This window comes from Scyliorhinus torazame, chromosome 2 (assembly GCF_047496885.1).
Source record: "Scyliorhinus torazame isolate Kashiwa2021f chromosome 2, sScyTor2.1, whole genome shotgun sequence".
Lineage (NCBI taxonomy): Eukaryota > Metazoa > Chordata > Chondrichthyes > Carcharhiniformes > Scyliorhinidae > Scyliorhinus > Scyliorhinus torazame.
Genome location: NC_092708.1, coordinates 230,520,544 through 230,539,734, shown reverse-complemented (window position 1 = coordinate 230,539,734; position 19,191 = coordinate 230,520,544). Strand labels below are relative to the sequence as shown.

Below are 19,191 nucleotides of genomic sequence, written 5' to 3'. Positions count from 1 at the left end.
TAACCTAGTAAATCTCCATGATTTCCACGATTCCATAATACCCATGATTTCCCTCCTAATGCTGACCCTGACTTTAAAAAAAGTCCCATCAATTCAATAATTAGCGACCCCCCGCAAACCATATCTCAAAATTCAACGTAAGCTGGAGTTCCATTAAAGCAGCCATTTCCCCAGTGCCAGTCCATCATCACACTCATTTTGGACCCAGTATTCCCACACTGCAGGAATCCACACTCAGGCCAAAGGTCTCACCCAAGTGCTGTCATACATACTCTGACATTGTTCCTTGCTCTTGCCAAGCCCTGTCACCCTTCCAACCATCGTCCAAATACTAAGACAATTCTTCCCCATGTTAAAACATCCCGCAATCTCCCTCTTTATTCTCCAGTACTCCCAGGCTCCATGACCTTTACTTGAAGGCCACCTTTTAACACTCTCACCTGTGCCCACCCCCACCACCCACCCACTATGGTTGTATGTAACTCCTAACCATGTAACTGCAGCAACCTTCCTCTCATTTTCATCTAGTTATGGCTTTTATAAAAAGGCACAAAATGAATCACTCTTTGTCGTGTTATGAAGCACTTTCAATACCTTATCCATTATTAGAAAAAGACAGATAACCGGTTATTTTCATTGTATTCTTATCAATTAGATAATTTGACTGTCATTTTTCTAACTACGATGAAGCTCACTGGGTAATAAAATTGATTGAAAATTAGATGAAAGTTATGTGTTTTGTAAGTTACACTGATTAAGGATGACATAGGTGACTTTAAAATCATCCTTTCCTTCTCAATGCGACAATTTTAAGGTAGCTGATATACTTTCAGAAATAGAGCTCATCTTTGTCTGCTAAGCAATCCATTAGAATGAGTATCACGCCTGCCTAGAGCAAAACCACTTCAGACTGCGCTAGTAAATCACAGGTCTTTTCAAATGTTTGGTGCAAGACTGGACAGCGTCACATCGACAAAGGAGTCAGACAAAACATTGCCCAGGGCAAAAGAACAAAGTTGACAATTTTAGACTGATATTTTGCCCAATGTATTACTCGTCTTTCTGTGCCTGCAGCCAGAAATCTTAGAACTCCCATTTTAACCCATCACAAAAGATCGCTGGCAGTCAGCCGTGCCAAAACACCTGCCTACAAAGCTTATATCTGGTTGCATTGTGAACGGGAAATCTCAATTACCTTCTCGAATAAACCAAAGAACCCTGTGTATCACTCCTTTTTCATTCTGAAGGGGAGAACAAAGTAACTGATGCTAATAATCATCAGGGTAGGTTACTTAATACACATAAGTCCCTCAGTTTTCAAAGAATCCTTTTTTAAAAAAAAGATTATGTGAACTGTCAGAAAAAGTCACGGATGAATCAATAGCTTGACACAGTTTGAAAGCTTTAGTATTTTTTCACTTGGCATAGATAGGCATATTTTGTCCACTCGGATCCACACAGGCTTATACCATCTACAGGAGCTTTCTTCAACTCTGCTCCAGCTTCTGACGGCGGGATCGTAACAATGGACGAACTGACAAGAGATATTCCAGCTAGCCATGGGGGACAAGCTAAGGTACCTGCAACTCAAAATCTTCCTGCGAAAGGAGACAAGGACATACCCACAACCGCCACGACAGACATTTACTGGAAGAGTTACTGGACGCTAGCATACTAGAGAAAGGAAACTGTGGCGACATGTATGACCGACTGGTAGAAGGGGCCGGCACCGTACTGGACGCAACAAGAATGAAATGGGAGAAGGACCTGGGGATCGAAATAGGGTGGGGACTCTGGAGCGAAGCACTGCATAGGGTCAACTCCACCTCCACGTGCGCAAGGCTCAGCCTGACGCAGCTAAAAGTGGTTCATAGAGCCCACTTAACAAGAACTCGTATGAGTAGGTTCTTCCCAGAGGTGGAGGATAGATGTGAACGATGCCAACCACGCCCACATGTTCTGGTCTTGCCCCAGACTTGTGGAGTACTGGACAGCCTTCTTTGAGTCAATGTCCAAAGAGGGTGGAGCCATGCCCGAAAGTAGCGGTCTTCGGTGTTTCAGGCCAGCCAGATGTATTCCTGGGGAGGAGGGCAGACGCCCTTGCCTTTGCCTCCCTGATCGCCCGTCGTAGAATCCTGTTCTGCTGGGGGTCAGCAGCACCACCCAAAGCTGCAGACTGGCTGTCCGACCTCTCGGAATCTCTCCAAATGGAGAAAATCAAATTCGCCATCCGAGGATCAGACGACGTCTTCCACAGAACGTGGGAGCCATTCACCCAATTGTCCCAGGACCTGTTTGTGGCCAACAAACAAGCAGAAGACTAGCCAGGTCGCCAAGAATCAGGGGATAGTAGCCAAAGTATGAGAGGGAGAGACAGACCAGGCAAGGGAGGGGGAACTAAATCTAAGAGGGCCGGCTGAAGCAGTAGTGAGCATGAGACGACAACGGCTGCGAAATCCGTCCGGGAGAAGCAAGGGACAACACTAGCACCAGACCCATTCGAGTATCGCCCTCCGTAATTGGCTCGCCGGCACCCAAATGTCTATATGCCACCCCCCCCCCCCCCTCCCCACAAACAGATGCCTACTTATGTGTGTAAGGAATTGATTTTGTATTTCCCTCTTGTTACCTTTTTCCTGTTTTTCTTTCCCTTTGTGATTTGTGTGTGTGCCCTTCTCTTCTTCTAAATATATATCCTGTGTACGTAACGGCAAATATACTTTTTTCAAAAACCCAAGAAGGAACATGTATTTTTAAAAAACTACTCCAGCTTGAAGTATATCATCATTTCATTACTACATTTAGTATAAGGGCAGCACGGTAGCATTGTGGATAGCACAATTGCTTCACAGCTCCAGGGTCCCAGGTTTGATTCCTGCTTGGGTCACTGTCTGTGCGGAGTCTGCACATCCTCCCCATGTGTGCGTGGGTTTCCTCCGGGTGCTCCGGTTTCCTCCCACAGTCCAAAGATGTGCAGGTTAGGTGGATTGGCCATGATAAATTGCCCTTAGTGTCCAAAATTGCCCTTAGTGTTGGGTGGGGTTACTTGGTTATGGGGATAGGGTGGAGATGTTGACCTTGGGTAGGGTGCTCTTTCCAAGAGCCGGTGCAGACTCGATGGGCTGAATGGCCTCCTTCTGCACTGTAAATTCTATGAAATCTATGAAATGCAGTCTATTTTCCATTGCCAGTTTTCCTGAATGCATCAACTTTTGCTGGGGTATAATTCGATAAGGCCCCCATCCAGAAGTCCATGCCAGCACTTGCACCCCCTGTATACCCCACTGATGGCATAGATTTCCAGGCTTCCACCACTTTCCTTTTGACTCCTGAACATCTCCGAAGTGGGTGGTCGTTGTTTTCTGTGAAGCATTTTATAAAGCATTTCCTGTTGATAATGTCAGGAGCACCCCAGCAGGGAAGGAAAGGTAATTGATTACTCCTTTTAGCAAGTATGAAGATTATTTTGTGATGAGACTACAGTTTTTCAATATTAAATGGGAGCATTTTGAAGATACCCTTCCTATTAATCTGTAGCCAATATGCCGGTAATTTAACAAAAGGATATGTCATCTATTGGATTGATGCAATTTTCGAACCAAACATGGTCAATAGGCTTTTAAACCTACCAAAGCTTCCAAAAATGCATTTTCACAAGTGTTTTCTGGAATAAATTTACACAAAAACGAGAATCTGTCGTTTGCTGCAATCAGCTTCATTAACGAAACTGGGTAAAAATTGCAACTATGGCAGACACAGATCAAGGTCACAAAGCACAAAGATTGCGAAAATAAGCGGGATAGAAACCAGTAGAACTATTCTAAAGATCATATTCTCATGTTGAACTTCTGAAATTCTATATCTCAACACAACATTACTCTCACGTACATATCCATTATTCCTTTTGCAAATCCATTTAAAGTAATGTCATTTCCTCCCATACAATGCTTCATGTACATTAAAAAAAAAGAAAAATGCTGTGAGGCATTTAAAAACCTTTAGTTGAATGGCATTAAAAAGTCAAATAAATCTTTGTGATTGAACAAAACGAACACACATCTACTTGGTAATTATTTAATTCTGAAAGATTCATTCTCAATCCACCAAATTAATGGGTTCTTTCTCAAGTTTCACAGCAACATGATACGTTTCTCTCTGTTAACACAGAGCAGGTCCAACAGATACCTGCTTTGGAAAGCTTCAAGAAAGGTGGCCTTAATCAAATCAATTTATACATTTATTTGTGTTACTTACCAGAAAGCCATCGTCAGGAACCGTTGCTTCACTGACAGATTCTTGGCAACCTGCTAATAAATTAAACATTTATGTCATCAGACTCCAGCTTCACCACCAGTAGCTATTTATTAAATATGAAATTTACAATGTTAAAGGTTTCTCAATTCTACCAACTCTGCCCAAAAATATTACTGACCATTGGGACACAATAGCTAATAAAACAAGAAATGATTATGGATAAAGTTCACGGCAACTATTATGTTACAGACTGTTGGTTTCTGTCATGTCCTTCATCAGCATTTTAATGACACAAAATAAATTCATCAATGAAAGCTGTTTTCTAAAACAAAATATTTCATGGGAAGTTGCAAGCAAGTGCCAGCATTTAAAAAAAAACCAATCCCTTAGTACCCTTGAACTGAGTGGCTTGCGAGGCCAATTCAGGGCGCATTAAAGAATTAACCACATTGCTGAGGGTCTGGAATCACATGCAGGTCAGACTAGGGAAGGACGGCAGATTTCCCTCCCTAAAGAGAGTTTGTGAACCAGACGATAATTTCATGGTCACCATTACTGAGACTAGCTTTTTAATTCCACGTTTTATGAATTGAATTGAAATTCCACCAGCTGCTATGGTGGGATTTGAATCCGGGGCATTGTCTTGGGAAAGTCCAGTGCGATTATCACTCACCATCTTCCCCTACTATCAAAATCCATTAACGACAAATTCTAGAAGAAAGCAGCAGAAGCAATATCTTCAAATGAAAAACTTTTCACCAGGTCAAAAGAAAGATTTTGTGCAGTCTGACTAAAAATTGATAGATGTCTATGTAGTCAAAAACACAGATATAAAGTGGAAAAGGTTACCTAATTTTCTCCAGCCGAAAAGGAGACAGAAGTAACATTGGAGGAATTAAAATAAATCTTTTTTAAACAAATTAAATCAAATTTCACATCATTAGACTGAAAGTGAAATCACATGAGACACACGGTCATTCAAAAAGTTCAAAATTTTGCACCACACATCTTATATTTTGTATGATACATGCTTGAACATTTTAGAAGTCTATATCGGGACTTAATGCTGCTTAGGAGGTTGAAAGCTAGTAGCAAAATTTTTTTGAAAAGTGAGCAATCGCCTTATTATCCCTCACTTGCCAGGAAACTTTCAAGTTTATTTCAACGTATAGAATGATGACGTTGAAGGAAGTCCTAATCCCTGTTTGAGCTACAACTTTCAATAGTTAATTCACATGCAGAAACCGCTCAGCTTTGTTGTGAAGGAATTTCACACTCGACAGGGTAGGGCAGGGACACAGAGAATACAATTACACTGGTGATGTTTCACCAATTTGGCTTGCCTGTTCATTTGTTTTGTTCTCGGGATATTGGGGACATAAGGCAGTATTCACTGTCCATCCCTAGTGGCTCCAAGGCGTTAACCGTCAACCACAAAGTCTGAGGTTGATGCCACATGTAACAGTGACTGGTTCCTCCCTGACAAACTTTAGTGATCCGGTTGAGGTCTTACAACAATCTGACACCCTTAATTGGATGTTGGCTCATAAATCACAGATTCTTTTGAATTTGGTGGGATCTGAAGAAACGACTCTTGGGTTTTCTTGTGAATGTAGTTTTCTGTATTTCAATTTTGAACAAAAGTGACGAGACAATGAATCATTTAAACAAAGTTTATCAAATGGAGTGCTCCTTGGTGTGATGTGATACCTTGAAATTTAAAAAAATCTAAATAATTCTGTTGCACCCTTCTGTGAGGGTTTCTCAACTGTAATGTGGTATTTAATTAATTATAAACAATGAAATGAAAATAGCCTTCTTGATTAGAAATGTGGATTCAAGACTCCCAAAATGCTTAGAAAGTAAGTACAGAGTCTAGGTTGAAGGATTTGTCTTGGGTCTTTTCCAACTTGGCTCACTTCAGCTAGGGTGCTGTTATAAACGCTGCATTCTAGGCTACAAGAAAAAAGACAAACTGACTTCTTACTCCTCCTTGCTATCCAGTGACACTTAATGGAATGATCGTCTGCAGAAGGCAGAATCGAGTTCAACAGTCCAGTAAAATAAACAGTGATCATCAGCGAGCTAAATCTATGTATGGAGAACTGTAATTTAACCCAATATCAATTTTAAAACAGAACTACAGGCGCAATCCAGAGGATAAGGAAACAGTGTGAACAATTTGGATAACATATCAGCATGGATAGCAGATTGGCTGGCTGGTAGAAAACAGAGAGTATGCATTGAGTCTTTTTCTCATTGGCAAGATGTGATGAGTGGAGTCCCGCAAGGGTCAGTGTTGGGACACATTGAGCGGGATTCTCCGCCTGCGTGATTCTCCGTTTTGCTGGCGCCCGGGGGTTTCCTGACGGCATGGGGCTGCCCCACAATGGGAAACCCTATTGACCAGCTGGCTAACGGAGAGTCCCGCTGGCGGGTCGAGGCTGAAAAGTCGTGACGGGGCAGAGAATCCAGCCCAAGGACTTTGTTTAAATGATTCATTGTCTCATCACTTCCGTTCAAAATTGAAATACAGAATTCTGAATATAGCTCACCAAAAACTACATTCACAAGAAAACCCAGGGCCATTTCTTCAGATCCCACCAAATTCAAAAGAATCTGTGATTTATGAGCCAACATCCAATTAAAGGTGTCAGATTGTTGTAAGAACCCAACCGGATCACTAAAGTTTGTCAGGGAGGACCAGTCACTGTTACATGTGGCACCAACCTCAGACTTTGTGGTTGATGGTCAACTCCTCAGAGCCACTAAGGATGGACAGAGAATACTGTCCTACATCCCAAATTATACAATTTATATCGGTAAATTAGATGATGATAATGAAGACATGGCAGTCTAACTTTTAGATGATACAAAGATAGATAGGAAAGTATGTTGTGAAGTGGACGTAAGGAGGTTGCAGATGGATATGGATAGGTTGGTGAGCAGGCAGAAATCTGACAGATGGAGTATAATGTGGGAAAATGTGAAGATGTCTACTTTGGCAAGAAGGATGAAGAAGCAGAGGATTACTTAAATGGAGACGGACTGCAGAATTCTGAGGTGCAGAGGACTATAGGTGTTCTACTGCATGAGTCACACAAGTTTAGTATGCAGGTACAGAGTGTAATTAAGAAGGCTAGTGGAATGCTATCCTTTATTACGAGAGGATCTGAATATAAAAGTAAGGATGTTATGCTTCAGTTATATATAGCACTGTGATTAGCACTGTTGCTTCACAGCGCCAGGGTCCGGGTTCAATTCCCACTTGGGTCACTGTCTGTGTGGAGTCTGCAAGTTCTCCCAGTGTCTGCATGGGTTTCCTCTGCGTGCTCCGGTTTCCTCCCACAAGTCCCGAAAGACGTGCTGTTAGGTGAATTGGACATTCTGAATTCTCCCTCAGTGTACCCAAACAGGTGCCAGAGTGTGGTGACTAGGGGCTTTTCACAGTAACTTCATTGCGGTGTTAATGTAAGCCTACTTGTGACAATAATAAAGATTATATAGGGTATTGGAACTTTATGTGCAGTTTTTGTGTTGGAGGCGGTTCAGAGGAGGTTTATTAGATTGATACCTGGAATGAGCAGATTGCCTTATGAGGACAGGTTGGATTGACTGGGTTTGCTTCCACTGGAGTTTAGAAGAATGAGGTGACATGGTTGAAGTATACACCATCCTGAATGGCCTCAACAAGGTGGGTGCAGTAAGGATGTTCCCCTTGAGGGCGAGTCCAGAACTAGGGGGCACCACTTTAAAATTATGGGTTGACTTTTAGAACAGAGACAAGGGGAGGTTTTTTTCCCAGAGGGTTGTGCAACTTTGGAACTCTCTGCCTCAGAAGGCGGTGAAGGTGGAGATTTTTTTTAAAGTGGAGATGGGTACATTCTAGTTAGGCGAGGGAAACAAAGGTTATCGGGAGGGTAGATGGGAATGTAGAACTTGAAACACGAAACACATCAGCCATGATCTTATTGAACGGCGGAGCAGGCTCGAGGGGCTGAATGGCCTACTTCTCCTATTTTGTATGTTCGCAATCAGACCCATTCCACCCACAGACCCACATGTGCGATTCTTAAAAATTTCAACATCTAAAATTAATGGCAGAAATTGTACCCAACAAATAAATGCAACTAATATCGAAAAAATTATTCCAAATAAATTGCAAGGAAATGTAATATTTACAAACCACCTACGGAAGTGAGGGACCTTTGTTCCGCTAAAGTTATACGGTAGCATTCAAATTATTTATCTATGAGTTTCATCTTTGAAAAAAAGAAATAACCAAGGCTGCTAGTAGCCCTACAAAAACAAAACTCCCCCATTAGCAGAGTTAAGAAGCCAAAGTCACAAAAGCAGGCTATTAGGGCACAAGTAGCCATTTTTTCCCCATTAATATTTTCTTAATTTCATGTTCTACAGCATGGCTTTTAGAGCAACTTTATGTTCCGATGGTAATAACAGACACAGTGGAACAAGTTTTTAATTTATTCTGTGAACTGCTGACCAGGTACAGGCATAGTTATTTTCTGCATCAATTATTACTTCTAACAGTACTTTCCAACACAGCACTTTGAATATATGTCATGATGCAGCATTTTCACTGGGAAATAATCCACATCTGAAGCCAAATAAGCTGAAACTCACAAAATGTCAACACCCACGTGACAAAAAAAAAGACAAGGTGGATTCCTCTATAACACAGCTGTGTGTGGTTGAGAGTTTTTGACAGAAGGTTCAGATTTTATTATCTTTTTAAATAGGTTTAGTTCCCCTTTGAAAATGCACATTTCGTTTTTTTTTTAAAAAAAGCTCAGTTATTGAAATGGCAGCTAAATACCAAACATGACTAAAACATAAAACTTTGTGGGGGAAAAACAGAAGTTAAATTTTTGTTTCAAGAAGGAGCTACATATATTTGTGAGGTAATGCCAAACTGACAAGAAGTGTAGGGTCTAAAAAGCATGCTCCGAATGAACATTTTTTGTTATATTTAATGTGGGTTGTGAACACAACAGATACAAAGAATCCACATTGCCAATTAGCCATTGTTAGTAGATTAAAAATATGTATAAGAGCAGGAGAAATTATCTTCATTTTCTTTTCGTTTTGGAGTTCCGCTTGCATTGTGTTTTTAAAAGGCAGTAGCGACTTTCTGTTTGGCTCAATAGCATCTAAACTGGGCCTGCTCAACTCTAATCATAATCATTCCTTCCCCAACCTTCTTGGGGCAATTTCAAATGGGCAACAAATGCTGGCTTTCCTAGTGACACCCAAATCCCATGAAAGACTTAATCCCATGTCTGCTCCTTTCTCCCTCCAAACTAGAATGTTGCCACCCTCCAGAGGTTTTCTATCTTCATCTTCTGCAACAGAAAACCTGATTCCATTTCTCTTCCCACTCAACAAGGAATATTAAATCCCCAAATAGGGGGCTGGATTCTCCGTACCCCGGCGCCAAAATCGCGGCCGGCGTGGGGGCGGAGAATCCATTTTCCCGCAAGGAATCGGGACCGGCACCGGTTCCCGTATTCTGCGGGCCTGAAAAGCGGCGTACTCGGGGAGTACACCGTGCTGCCTAGGACCTACCTGGGGCCATTGCTGGAGGCCCTCTCAACTGTTCTCCGCCCCCGACCGGCCGAAGTCCCGACGGCGTGGAACTAATGTGGTCCAGCCGGTCTGGATACTTGCGTGGCGGCTGCGGACTCAGTCCGTGGCCGCCTTGGTCGGGGGCAGACCGATTGGAGGGGGGGCCTAATAGGCGGCCGGGGAATGTTTGTGCGGGCGTTGAGAGTCGGGTGCGTGGCCGATCGAGGGGGTTTCGCTTTTGGGTCCAGCTCCGCGGTCCGAATCCGCCATGGAGCATGGCGCGGCCGCTGGAGGCTGCCGTGGGCATGTGCGGCCTCCGACCCGGAAGTGCGGGGGCCTGCACCTGCAACAAAAGCTGCTAGATCTACGCTGGGTCCTTGCTAGCCCCCTGCAGGGCTAGGAATATGTGGTCCTTTCATGCCAGATTTTCTGGTGTGAAACTCCACCGTTTTGACGCCGGCGTGGGGGACATAGTCGCAATAATGGAGAATCCAGCCCAGGATCTTTGCCCTTCCTCCACACAAAAGCCTTGCCCTGAAAAAAGGGCCTCTCTTGCTTCTTGGTCCACTATCCATTTTTGTCTCCTCCCTATCTCTATTCCCCCAAAAGAGAGTCTTTTCCACCCCAATTCCCAGTTCTCTATCCACATTGCATAACTCTTAAATTTTCAAATCTATGCCTGATAACCATCAAAAATCCAATCCAAATGTATCCCCAGATATCTTATCAAACTATAGCACAGCCACATAAATATTATTTTAAGAGAATACAACTTCACCTGTCTCAAACAGCAAAACACATGTTTTCTGATGATAAAACAAGTGAGAATACAGCACTGAATCTATGATGCCCATATCTTCTCCCACATTCTCCAGGTCCTGCGGTATGCCCATGGGATATTCCCGTAACAGCCTCCCCGAACAGGCGCCGGAATGTGGCGACTAGGGGCTTTTCACAGTAACTTCATTTGAAGCCTACTTGTGACAATAAGCAATTTTCATTTCATTCAATTTTCATACCTGCTTTTCTGATGGCCTTTGCCCATCTACTATATTTTCTATCCCACCCCTCGGTTTAATTTGGTAATTAAAAAAATTTATTTAGGTTCACTGCCTCTTTCTAAATTAGTTGTTCCCAATTCCTCAGCATCCTATTTTTAATCCCTTCCATCTAGAACTTTCTACTCCTCTCCAACTGATATAGAGCCTTTAACAGAGCATATCAAAGAGTCATAGGAATGGAATCAAGTGTCTGTTCCTCCATTTCTCCCTGTGCTTTTTTAAAAATAAAACATTACTGAAGCAAATTTGGTGGGCAATGCTTCAACTTTCTTTATTATTGCAAATATTTGCAGATTAATTTTTTTGCACATACACTGAGGGCGGGGGAATGACAGGATGTAAATAAAAAAGGAGAATGTATAGATTAACGACAAGGAATTTCATTGTATTTGAAATAGAAAAGCGTTGTAATCACATTTCATTAATCATCATTTTCAGCTGATTGCTGTACCTTCTCCCAATGGCTCAGGAAACTACAGAACAGGCCTTTTTCAAAACTGCTACTTTGCTGGCACGGACAAGGAAAACTGCTCAGCCCGTCAGCAGTCAGAAAATTTTGGCTCTCTTGCCAGCAAAATGTTTTTGCTTGCTGTCTTCAGGCTTGCTACTGCTTTCTGAAGCGCTCATGGAAATACCCCTTGTATTGCTTTTTGCTCTGCACTCCAGTCTACCCGACGTGTTATGTTTGCACGAGATACTAGTTAATTTAGCCAAGTTATATCCAAAGTTTTATCTGCCTCATTTGTTAGGTACACGGAACTACAGTAGGCATCACAATGGAACATCCTGCACGGATTCAAATTGACAGCAGCCCCTAATTAAATCATAGAATTTACAGTGCAGAAGGAGGCTCTTTGGCCCATCAAGTCTGCACTGGCCCTTGGAAAGAGCACCCCACATAAGCCTATCCCATCCCCGTAACCCAGTATTTCCACCTAACCTATTTGGACACTAAGGGCAATTTAGCATGGCCAATCCACCTAACCTGCACATGTTTGGACTGTGGGAGGAAACCGGAGCACCCGGAGGAAACCCACGCAGACACGGAGAGAACGAGCAGACTCCACACAGACAGTGACCCAAGCCGGGAATCGAACCTGGGACCCTGGAGCTGTGAAGCAACAGTGCTACCCACTGTGCTACCGTGCCGCCCTAAATGTGAAGCCTCAATCAACAGCGTCTTGTAATCTCCTTGCATGTTCTTGTCAAATATTCCCCCCCCCAAGGATATTTTACAAGTGAATCATGGTAATAAACTGTCAAAAACATCACTACTTATAAAATACAAGGGCATGTACCTTCCGAGATAGCTTCAGTAGCTCTGCGAATACCACGGTCAAATGCTCGAGCATCAGCAGGACTCTGAAAGGTAAGTCCAAACTTTTTGTCATCAATCTTCCAGTGGTGAAATATTGGCGTAACCTTGTTGTAAACTAAATCCTTCTTCAGGGCACATTCCAAAACCACCTACATATTAAATTGGCAAAAAGGAAGGATTAACAAAAAATGAACTTACAACACATGCTAAACATGCTTAAACTAAATACAATTTGCACCTCTGCTTAATCCCATTACATTTGGAAATAGATTTTAATTAGCTGCACAATAATAAAAACTCCAGATTACAAATTCAAGTGAACAAACCACATTAAACCATTTTTAAAGGTTTCACAATCTAAAATATCAGTTCATAAACTGGAGGCTGTATAATATAAAGAAAGACACGCAGTCAATCTCACTGGGTATTCAACAGTATTTAAACAAATACGGTGGATATTATAGTATCCTTGCTGCTGGTGACTGTCACCTACAGTAGCCACTAAGATTAACCTTAACTCTACATTCAATTTTTTCCATGTTAGGCAATAGAAGACAGAGTGGAGGTAATGTATATGTATAAAAATTGGAAGGAAGTGGCTAATTATGTCCCACGAGGATCTGTGCTGAGGCCTCAGTTGTTCTCTATATTTGTCAATGGTTTAGACAACACAATAGAGGGCTATATATCCATGTTTGCCAGTGACACAAAGATTGGTGGTGCAGCAGGCAGTGTAGAAAGGAACATAAAATCTCAAAGGGACATTGACCGATTAACTAGAATAGATGTCCAAGGTGGTGAAAAGTTAGGAACACAGAAGGTCCAAAGAGTTTTAGCAGGTTCATACAAAGGGGTCACTGTAACATAGCCAAATACAACACAAATTTCAAAATAGCTAATGAAATGTTCGCCTTCATAACTAAAAGGATAGAATATAAAATATATATTCTGCAATGGCTACACAAAACACTGGCTAGACAACATCTGGAATACTGTGTACAAATCTGGGCACAGCATCTTAAGAAAGTAGATATTAGGTTTGGAAGAAGCACAGTGCAGATTCACCTGAACGTTAACAATGACCAGTGTTAGATTACGAGGAGTGATTACACAAAACTAGGCTTTTATCCCGGGAATACAGAAGATCAAGGGACGAATGACAGGCTCTCACAACATTGAAAGGAATTTATAGGGTAGATCAAGAGAAATATTCTCCACTGCTGGGGTTTTGCAGGAGTTGGTGGGGGTGGGGGTTGGGATGCGAGTCTAAGGCAAGGAGACATGAGCCTTAAAATCAGAGTCAGGCCATTCAGTAGAAAAGTTAGGAACACGCCTTCACACAAAGTGTGGGGAATTTCAGAAGCTCTCTTGCAAAAAGCAGTGGATGCTAGCTCAATTAATAATAGAATGAGGCCATTTCACCCATTAAGCTCATGGCAGCACTCTGCAAGAGCAATTTAGCGAGCCCCCTTTCCCCCGTTTGCCCTGCAATTATTTTCTTTTGGGTGCTTATCCAATTTATTTTTGAAAGCCATGATCGAATCTGCCTCCCTTTGGAAATCTTAACCATTCCCTGCGTAAGCAACTCTTACTTCATGTTATCTTTGATTCTTTTGCCAATCACCTTAAATCTATGTCCTCTGGTTCTCAACCCTTCTGCCAATGGGAGGTTTCTCTCTATCTACCCTTGTCCACACCCCTCAATATTTTGAATATCTCTATCAATTCTTCTCTCAACGTTCTCTTGTCTGAGAACAAGCCCAACTTTTCTAATCTATCCACATAACTGAAGTCCCTCATGCCGAAACCCATTGTCGTGAAACTTTTATGTACCCAGTCTGCCTTCGCATCCTCTCTAAAGGATGTGGTTCCCAGAAGTGAACCCACTGCTCCTGACTGGAGGCCAAACTGGACTTTAACTAATTGTAAATCTGAGGGGAAAACCCCATAACTATTTCAGTTAACTCTTCCAAAGTAAAAGTTGTCTAATTTAATTTTTTCATCCACGTGTTTAAATCCCTTCATGTTCTCACATGTCCTGATCTTTGCAGCATTCTCCAGCCTACAAGGAGTCTATATCCACATTCCCATCACTCCCCAATGGGTTTAACGTTTCAATAACTATTCTATATTCTGGAATTTCCACATATGCCTCTCCAAAATGCCCTCTTTTAAGGACTTTCTTAAAACTCCCTACATTGAACAAGCTTTTAATCACTCCCGTTATTTCCTTCTTTGATTGGAAGTTGATTTTTGCCCGATTATACTTCTCTGTAGTTTTTCTATGCTAAAGGCATTACACAAAAGTAAACTGTTACATTCAACGGAGATCATTTAAACAAATTACGCTGTCCATTTAAAACAAATGCAACAGCTCTATCGCATAACACTGGCTTGATCATTACTGCACAAGCTGATTTTCCTCCCTGCCTATTATCTTTCAGTCAACTACTGGTCTTTGACCTTCGTCTGACTCAAATGTGACTCATTTGCTGCATTTTAACCTGCTCTTTAGGGGCAATTTGCTTGCCTTTTTTCAAGGGATAAGGGCTAGAAAATAATGGGGCTTGGGAGAAAAATATTTCTATTTAACGAGCACATTTTCCAATTTTCTATTTCTATATTTTTCTTATATATTTCACTTTAAATGTCTTCAATCTTCACCCTTCGTCAATCCATGTTATAGATCAATTTTTCTGCTCTTTTTGATGCTCTTTTCCGGGCAGTAGGCTGTATTAATATTCAAGGCAGCTACAAGATTCAACCAGAATTCTCAAAACCCCAAAGCAAAAACTACTTGCCTTTTTTTGTGAGAGCGCAAAACAAACAGTCCAATTTAACTTTGAAGTCACACCTTTTTTGCTTCATAATTTTGTTATTCCATTAAAGCCTCTAATATACAAATCAAAAGATTTCCACCTCAATAAAGGGAGAAGGCACATGTAATATATCATGAGGTATAAAGTTAGTAGGTGAGGGAAACATAATGGGCTGGATTCTCCATCGGCAGGATTCTGTTTCGCCGGCAGCACACTCACGCCCACGGATTTCCCGACGGCACGCGGGTGCCCACAATGGGAAACCCCATGCTAGGATGGAGAATCCCACTGTCAGCAGAGTGCGCTGCACCAGAAAATGGGTGAGGCGGGACGGAGGATCTCGCCCTAAGACTTTACATTTCAGGGAAGGGAATTCATTGAATGCTTACAGGAGGGCTTTTTGGAACAGCTGGTGATGGAGCCCACGAGGGAACAGGCCATTCTGGACTTAGTGTTATGTAATGAGCCAGACTTGATTAAAGATCTTAAAGTAAGGGAGCACTTAGGAGGCAGTGATCATAATATGGTAGAATTCAATCTCCAATTTGAAAGAAAGAAGGTAGAATCAGATGTAAAGGTGTTACAGTTAAATAAAGGTAACTACAGGGGCATGAGGGAGGAACTGACGAAAATCGACTGGGAGCAGAGCCTAGTGGGAAAGACAGTAGAACAGCAATGGCAGGAGTTTCTGGGAGTAATTGAGGACACAGTACAGAGGTTCATCCCAAAGAAAAGAAAGGTTATCCGAGGGGGGATTAGGCAGCCATGGCTGACAAAGGAAGTTAGGGAATGCATCAAAGCAAAAGAGAAAGCCTATAATGTGGCAAAGAGTAGTGGGAAGTCAGAAGATTGGGAAGGCTACAAAAACAAACAGAGGATAACAAAGAGAGAAATAAGGAAAGAGAGGATCAAATATGAAGGTAGGCTAGCCAGTAACATTAGGAATGATAGTAAAAGTTTCTTTAAATACATTAAAAACAAACGGGAGGCAAAAGTTGACATTGGGCCGCTCCAAAATGACGCTGGTAATCTAGTGATGGGAGACAAGGAAATAGCTGAGGAACTAAAGTACGTTGCGTCAGTCTTCACAGTAGAAGACATGAGTAATATCCCAATAATTCAGGAGAGTCAGGGGGCAGAGTTGAATATGGTAGCCATCACAAAGGAGGTGCTAGAGAAACTAAGAGGTCTAAAAATTGATAAATCTCCAGGCCCAGATGGGCTACATCCTAGAGTTCTAAAGGAGATAGCTGAAGAAATAGTGGAGGCGTTAGTTATGATCTTTCAAAAGTCACTGGAGTCAGGGAAAGTCACAGAGGATTGGAAAATCGCTGTTGTAACCCCCCTGTTCAAGAAGGGAACAAGGAAAAAGATGGAAAATTATAGGCCAATTAGCCTAACCTCGGTTGTTGGCAAGATGCTAGAATCCATTGTTAAGGATGAGATTTCTAAATTCTTGGAAGTGAAGGGTCGGATTAGGACAAGTCAGCATGGATTTAATAAGGGGAGGTCGTGCCTGACAAACCTGTTAGAGTTCTTTGAAGAGATAACAAATAGGTTAGACCAAGGAGAGCCAATGGATGTTATCTATCTTGACTTCCAAAAGGCCTTTGATAAGGTGCCTCACGGGAGACTGCTGAGTAAAATAAGGGCCCATGGTATTCGAGGCAAGGTACTAACATGGATTGACGATTGCCTGTCAGGCAGAAGGCAGAGAGTTGGGATAAAAGGTTCTTTTTCGGAATGGCGACCGGTGACGAGTGGTGTCCCGCAGGGTTCAGCGTTGGGGCCACAGCTGTTCTCTTTGTATATTAACGATCTAGATGACGGGACTGGGGGCATTCTGGCTAAGTTTTCCGATGATACAAAGATAGGTGGAGGGGCAGGTAGTATGGAGGAGGTGGGGAGGCTGCAGAAAGATTTAGACAGTTTAGGAGAGTGGTCCAAGAAATGGCTGATGAAATTCAACGTGGGCAAGTGCGAGGTCTTGCACTTTGGAAAAAAGAATAGAGACATGGACTATTTTCTAAACGGTGACAAAATTCATAATGCTGAAGTGCAAAGGGACTTGGGAGTCCTAGTCCAGGATTCTCTAAAGGTAAACTTGCAGGTTGAGTCCGTAATTAAGAAAGCAAATGCAATGTTGTCATTCATCTCAAGAGGCTTGGAATATAAAAGCAGGGATGTACTTCTGAAGCTTTATAAAGCATTAGTTAGGCCCCATTTAGAATACTGTGACCAATTTTGGGCCCCACACCTCAGGAAGGACATACTGGCACTGGAGCGGGTCCAGCGGAGATTCACACGGATGATCCCAGGAATGATAGGCCTAACATACGATGAACGTCTGAGGATCCTGGGATTATATTCATTGGAGTTTAGGAGGTTGAGGGGAGATCTAATAGAAACTTACAAGATAATGAATGGCTTAGATGGGGTGGATGTAGGGAAGTTGTTTCCATTAGCAGGGGAGACTAGGACCCGGGGGCACAGCCTTAGAATAAAAGGGAGTGACTTTAGAACAGAGATGAGGAGAAATTTCTTCAGCCAGAGAGTGGTGGGTCTGTGGAATTCATTGCCACAGAGGGCGGTGGAGGCCGGGACGTTGATTGTCTTTAAGACAGAAGTTGATAAATTCTTGATTTCTCGAGGAATTAAGGGCTCTGGAGAGAGAGCGGGTAAATGGAGTTGAAATCAGCCATGATTGAATGGTGGAGTGGACTCGATGGGCCGAATGGCCTTACTTCCGCTCCTATGTCTTATAGGAACAAAATCCCACAATTTCTTTAGAGTGAATACTTGTAAGACCAATAGGGCTTAGAACACAGATAATCGAAGCAAGGAAGTGGAACGGAATCTGAAACAGGGACCAACTGAGACCCAAATCTTATGTCCCACAGCCAGAAGGTTCTCTCTACGTAAATTAATGGCCAGGATCTTCCAGCCCAACTGTAAGTCAACGGTCATTTCCATTGCTCACCGCCCCCACTGCAAGGGAACCCGCTGATCAATGGCAAGCTGCTTCCGCTGCCGGAAAACAGGCCATGGGAGGGCAGACCATTGGCTGGACTGCAAGCTTGACAACTGATAAGACCCCAAAGCAAATACTGTACGTGGCATCGAGTTAAGAGTGGAGGTACCAGGTCATTTGTCAATCGCCAAATAATATGCCTTACAAATCGTTGAATTTAAATCAGACCAATTTATCTGAAATGTTTCAGAAATGTCTGCATGTGAACTTCTTCAAAGATAATTCAGAAGCTGCTGTTTTTCGGTCATCTAACATTGCAGTGTTACACAAAATTGTGGATAAGCAATATCCGAATTTCCAATAAAACTGCATCCAATTGTTACACAAGGTACCCGACATCGACAGAGAGAATTTTCTGATGAAAATATTTTCAATGAAATTATTGCATTAAAAACACCAGGTCTCAAAAGATTTGCTGCTGTTCCAAAGATTTACTAATGTGCCAAAGCTCCAGATAATTTACTGCAATAATCTTTTTTTTTTAATAAACTATTTTTATTCTTGTTTTCAATATTTTAACATTTTTAAAACACAAAACCCAACCTCAACACCACCCCTACCCCTTGACGACAACCAGATCCCTAAAATGTAAGACAAACAAACCCCATCTCTGGTGGAACCCCTCACCTGCCCCTCTCGGAGCAAATGTCACCTTCTCTAAATAACAGAATTCCATTAAATTCCCCAGCCAGAGGCATAGGGCGGGGCGGGAGGGAAGCTGACCTCCAGCCCAACAGAACCTGCCTTTGAGCAATCAATGAGGCGATAGCTAAAGGCCCCCACATCTGTCTGCAGCTCCAGCAGGTCTGACACCCCAAACATGGCCTCCAGGAGACCTGGCTTCAAACCCACATGCAGCCATCCTCCATTCCCTCAAACAGGCGGTTCATCCTTGCCTCCGTTAAGTGCGCCCTGTGCACAACTTTTAATGGAATCAACCCCAACCTCGCGCATGAGGTCAAGACCATTGACCCGTCACAGCACTTCGCAACATAGTCCTTCCTCCAACACCATCCCCGACTCTTCCTTCCACCTGGCCTTAATCCTGTCCATGGACTCCTTGAATAATTTTCTTTTCAGTGTGTTTCTGATGTTGGGAAATTCAGAAGCTAACCACAATTC

The 19,191-nt window shown here is 42.5% G+C and overlaps 1 protein-coding gene across 2 annotated transcripts in view; it reads right to left on the bottom strand.

Annotated features, from left to right (window-relative positions):
- spred1 (sprouty related EVH1 domain containing 1) overlaps nt 1–19,191 on the bottom strand; it is a 119,467-nt gene that overhangs the window by 35,202 nt on the left and 65,074 nt on the right. The window contains exons 3-4 of one of the 2 annotated variants that reach the window (XM_072484775.1): nt 12,200–12,368; nt 4,255–4,304 (exon numbers count right to left, since the gene is read on the bottom strand). In XM_072484775.1, coding sequence (XP_072340876.1) covers nt 4,255–4,304; nt 12,200–12,368 — 219 coding nt within the window. Of the gene's footprint in view, nt 1–4,254; nt 4,308–12,199; nt 12,369–19,191 lie in introns of both variants that reach the window. The other variant, XM_072484766.1, reaches the window with a different exon arrangement.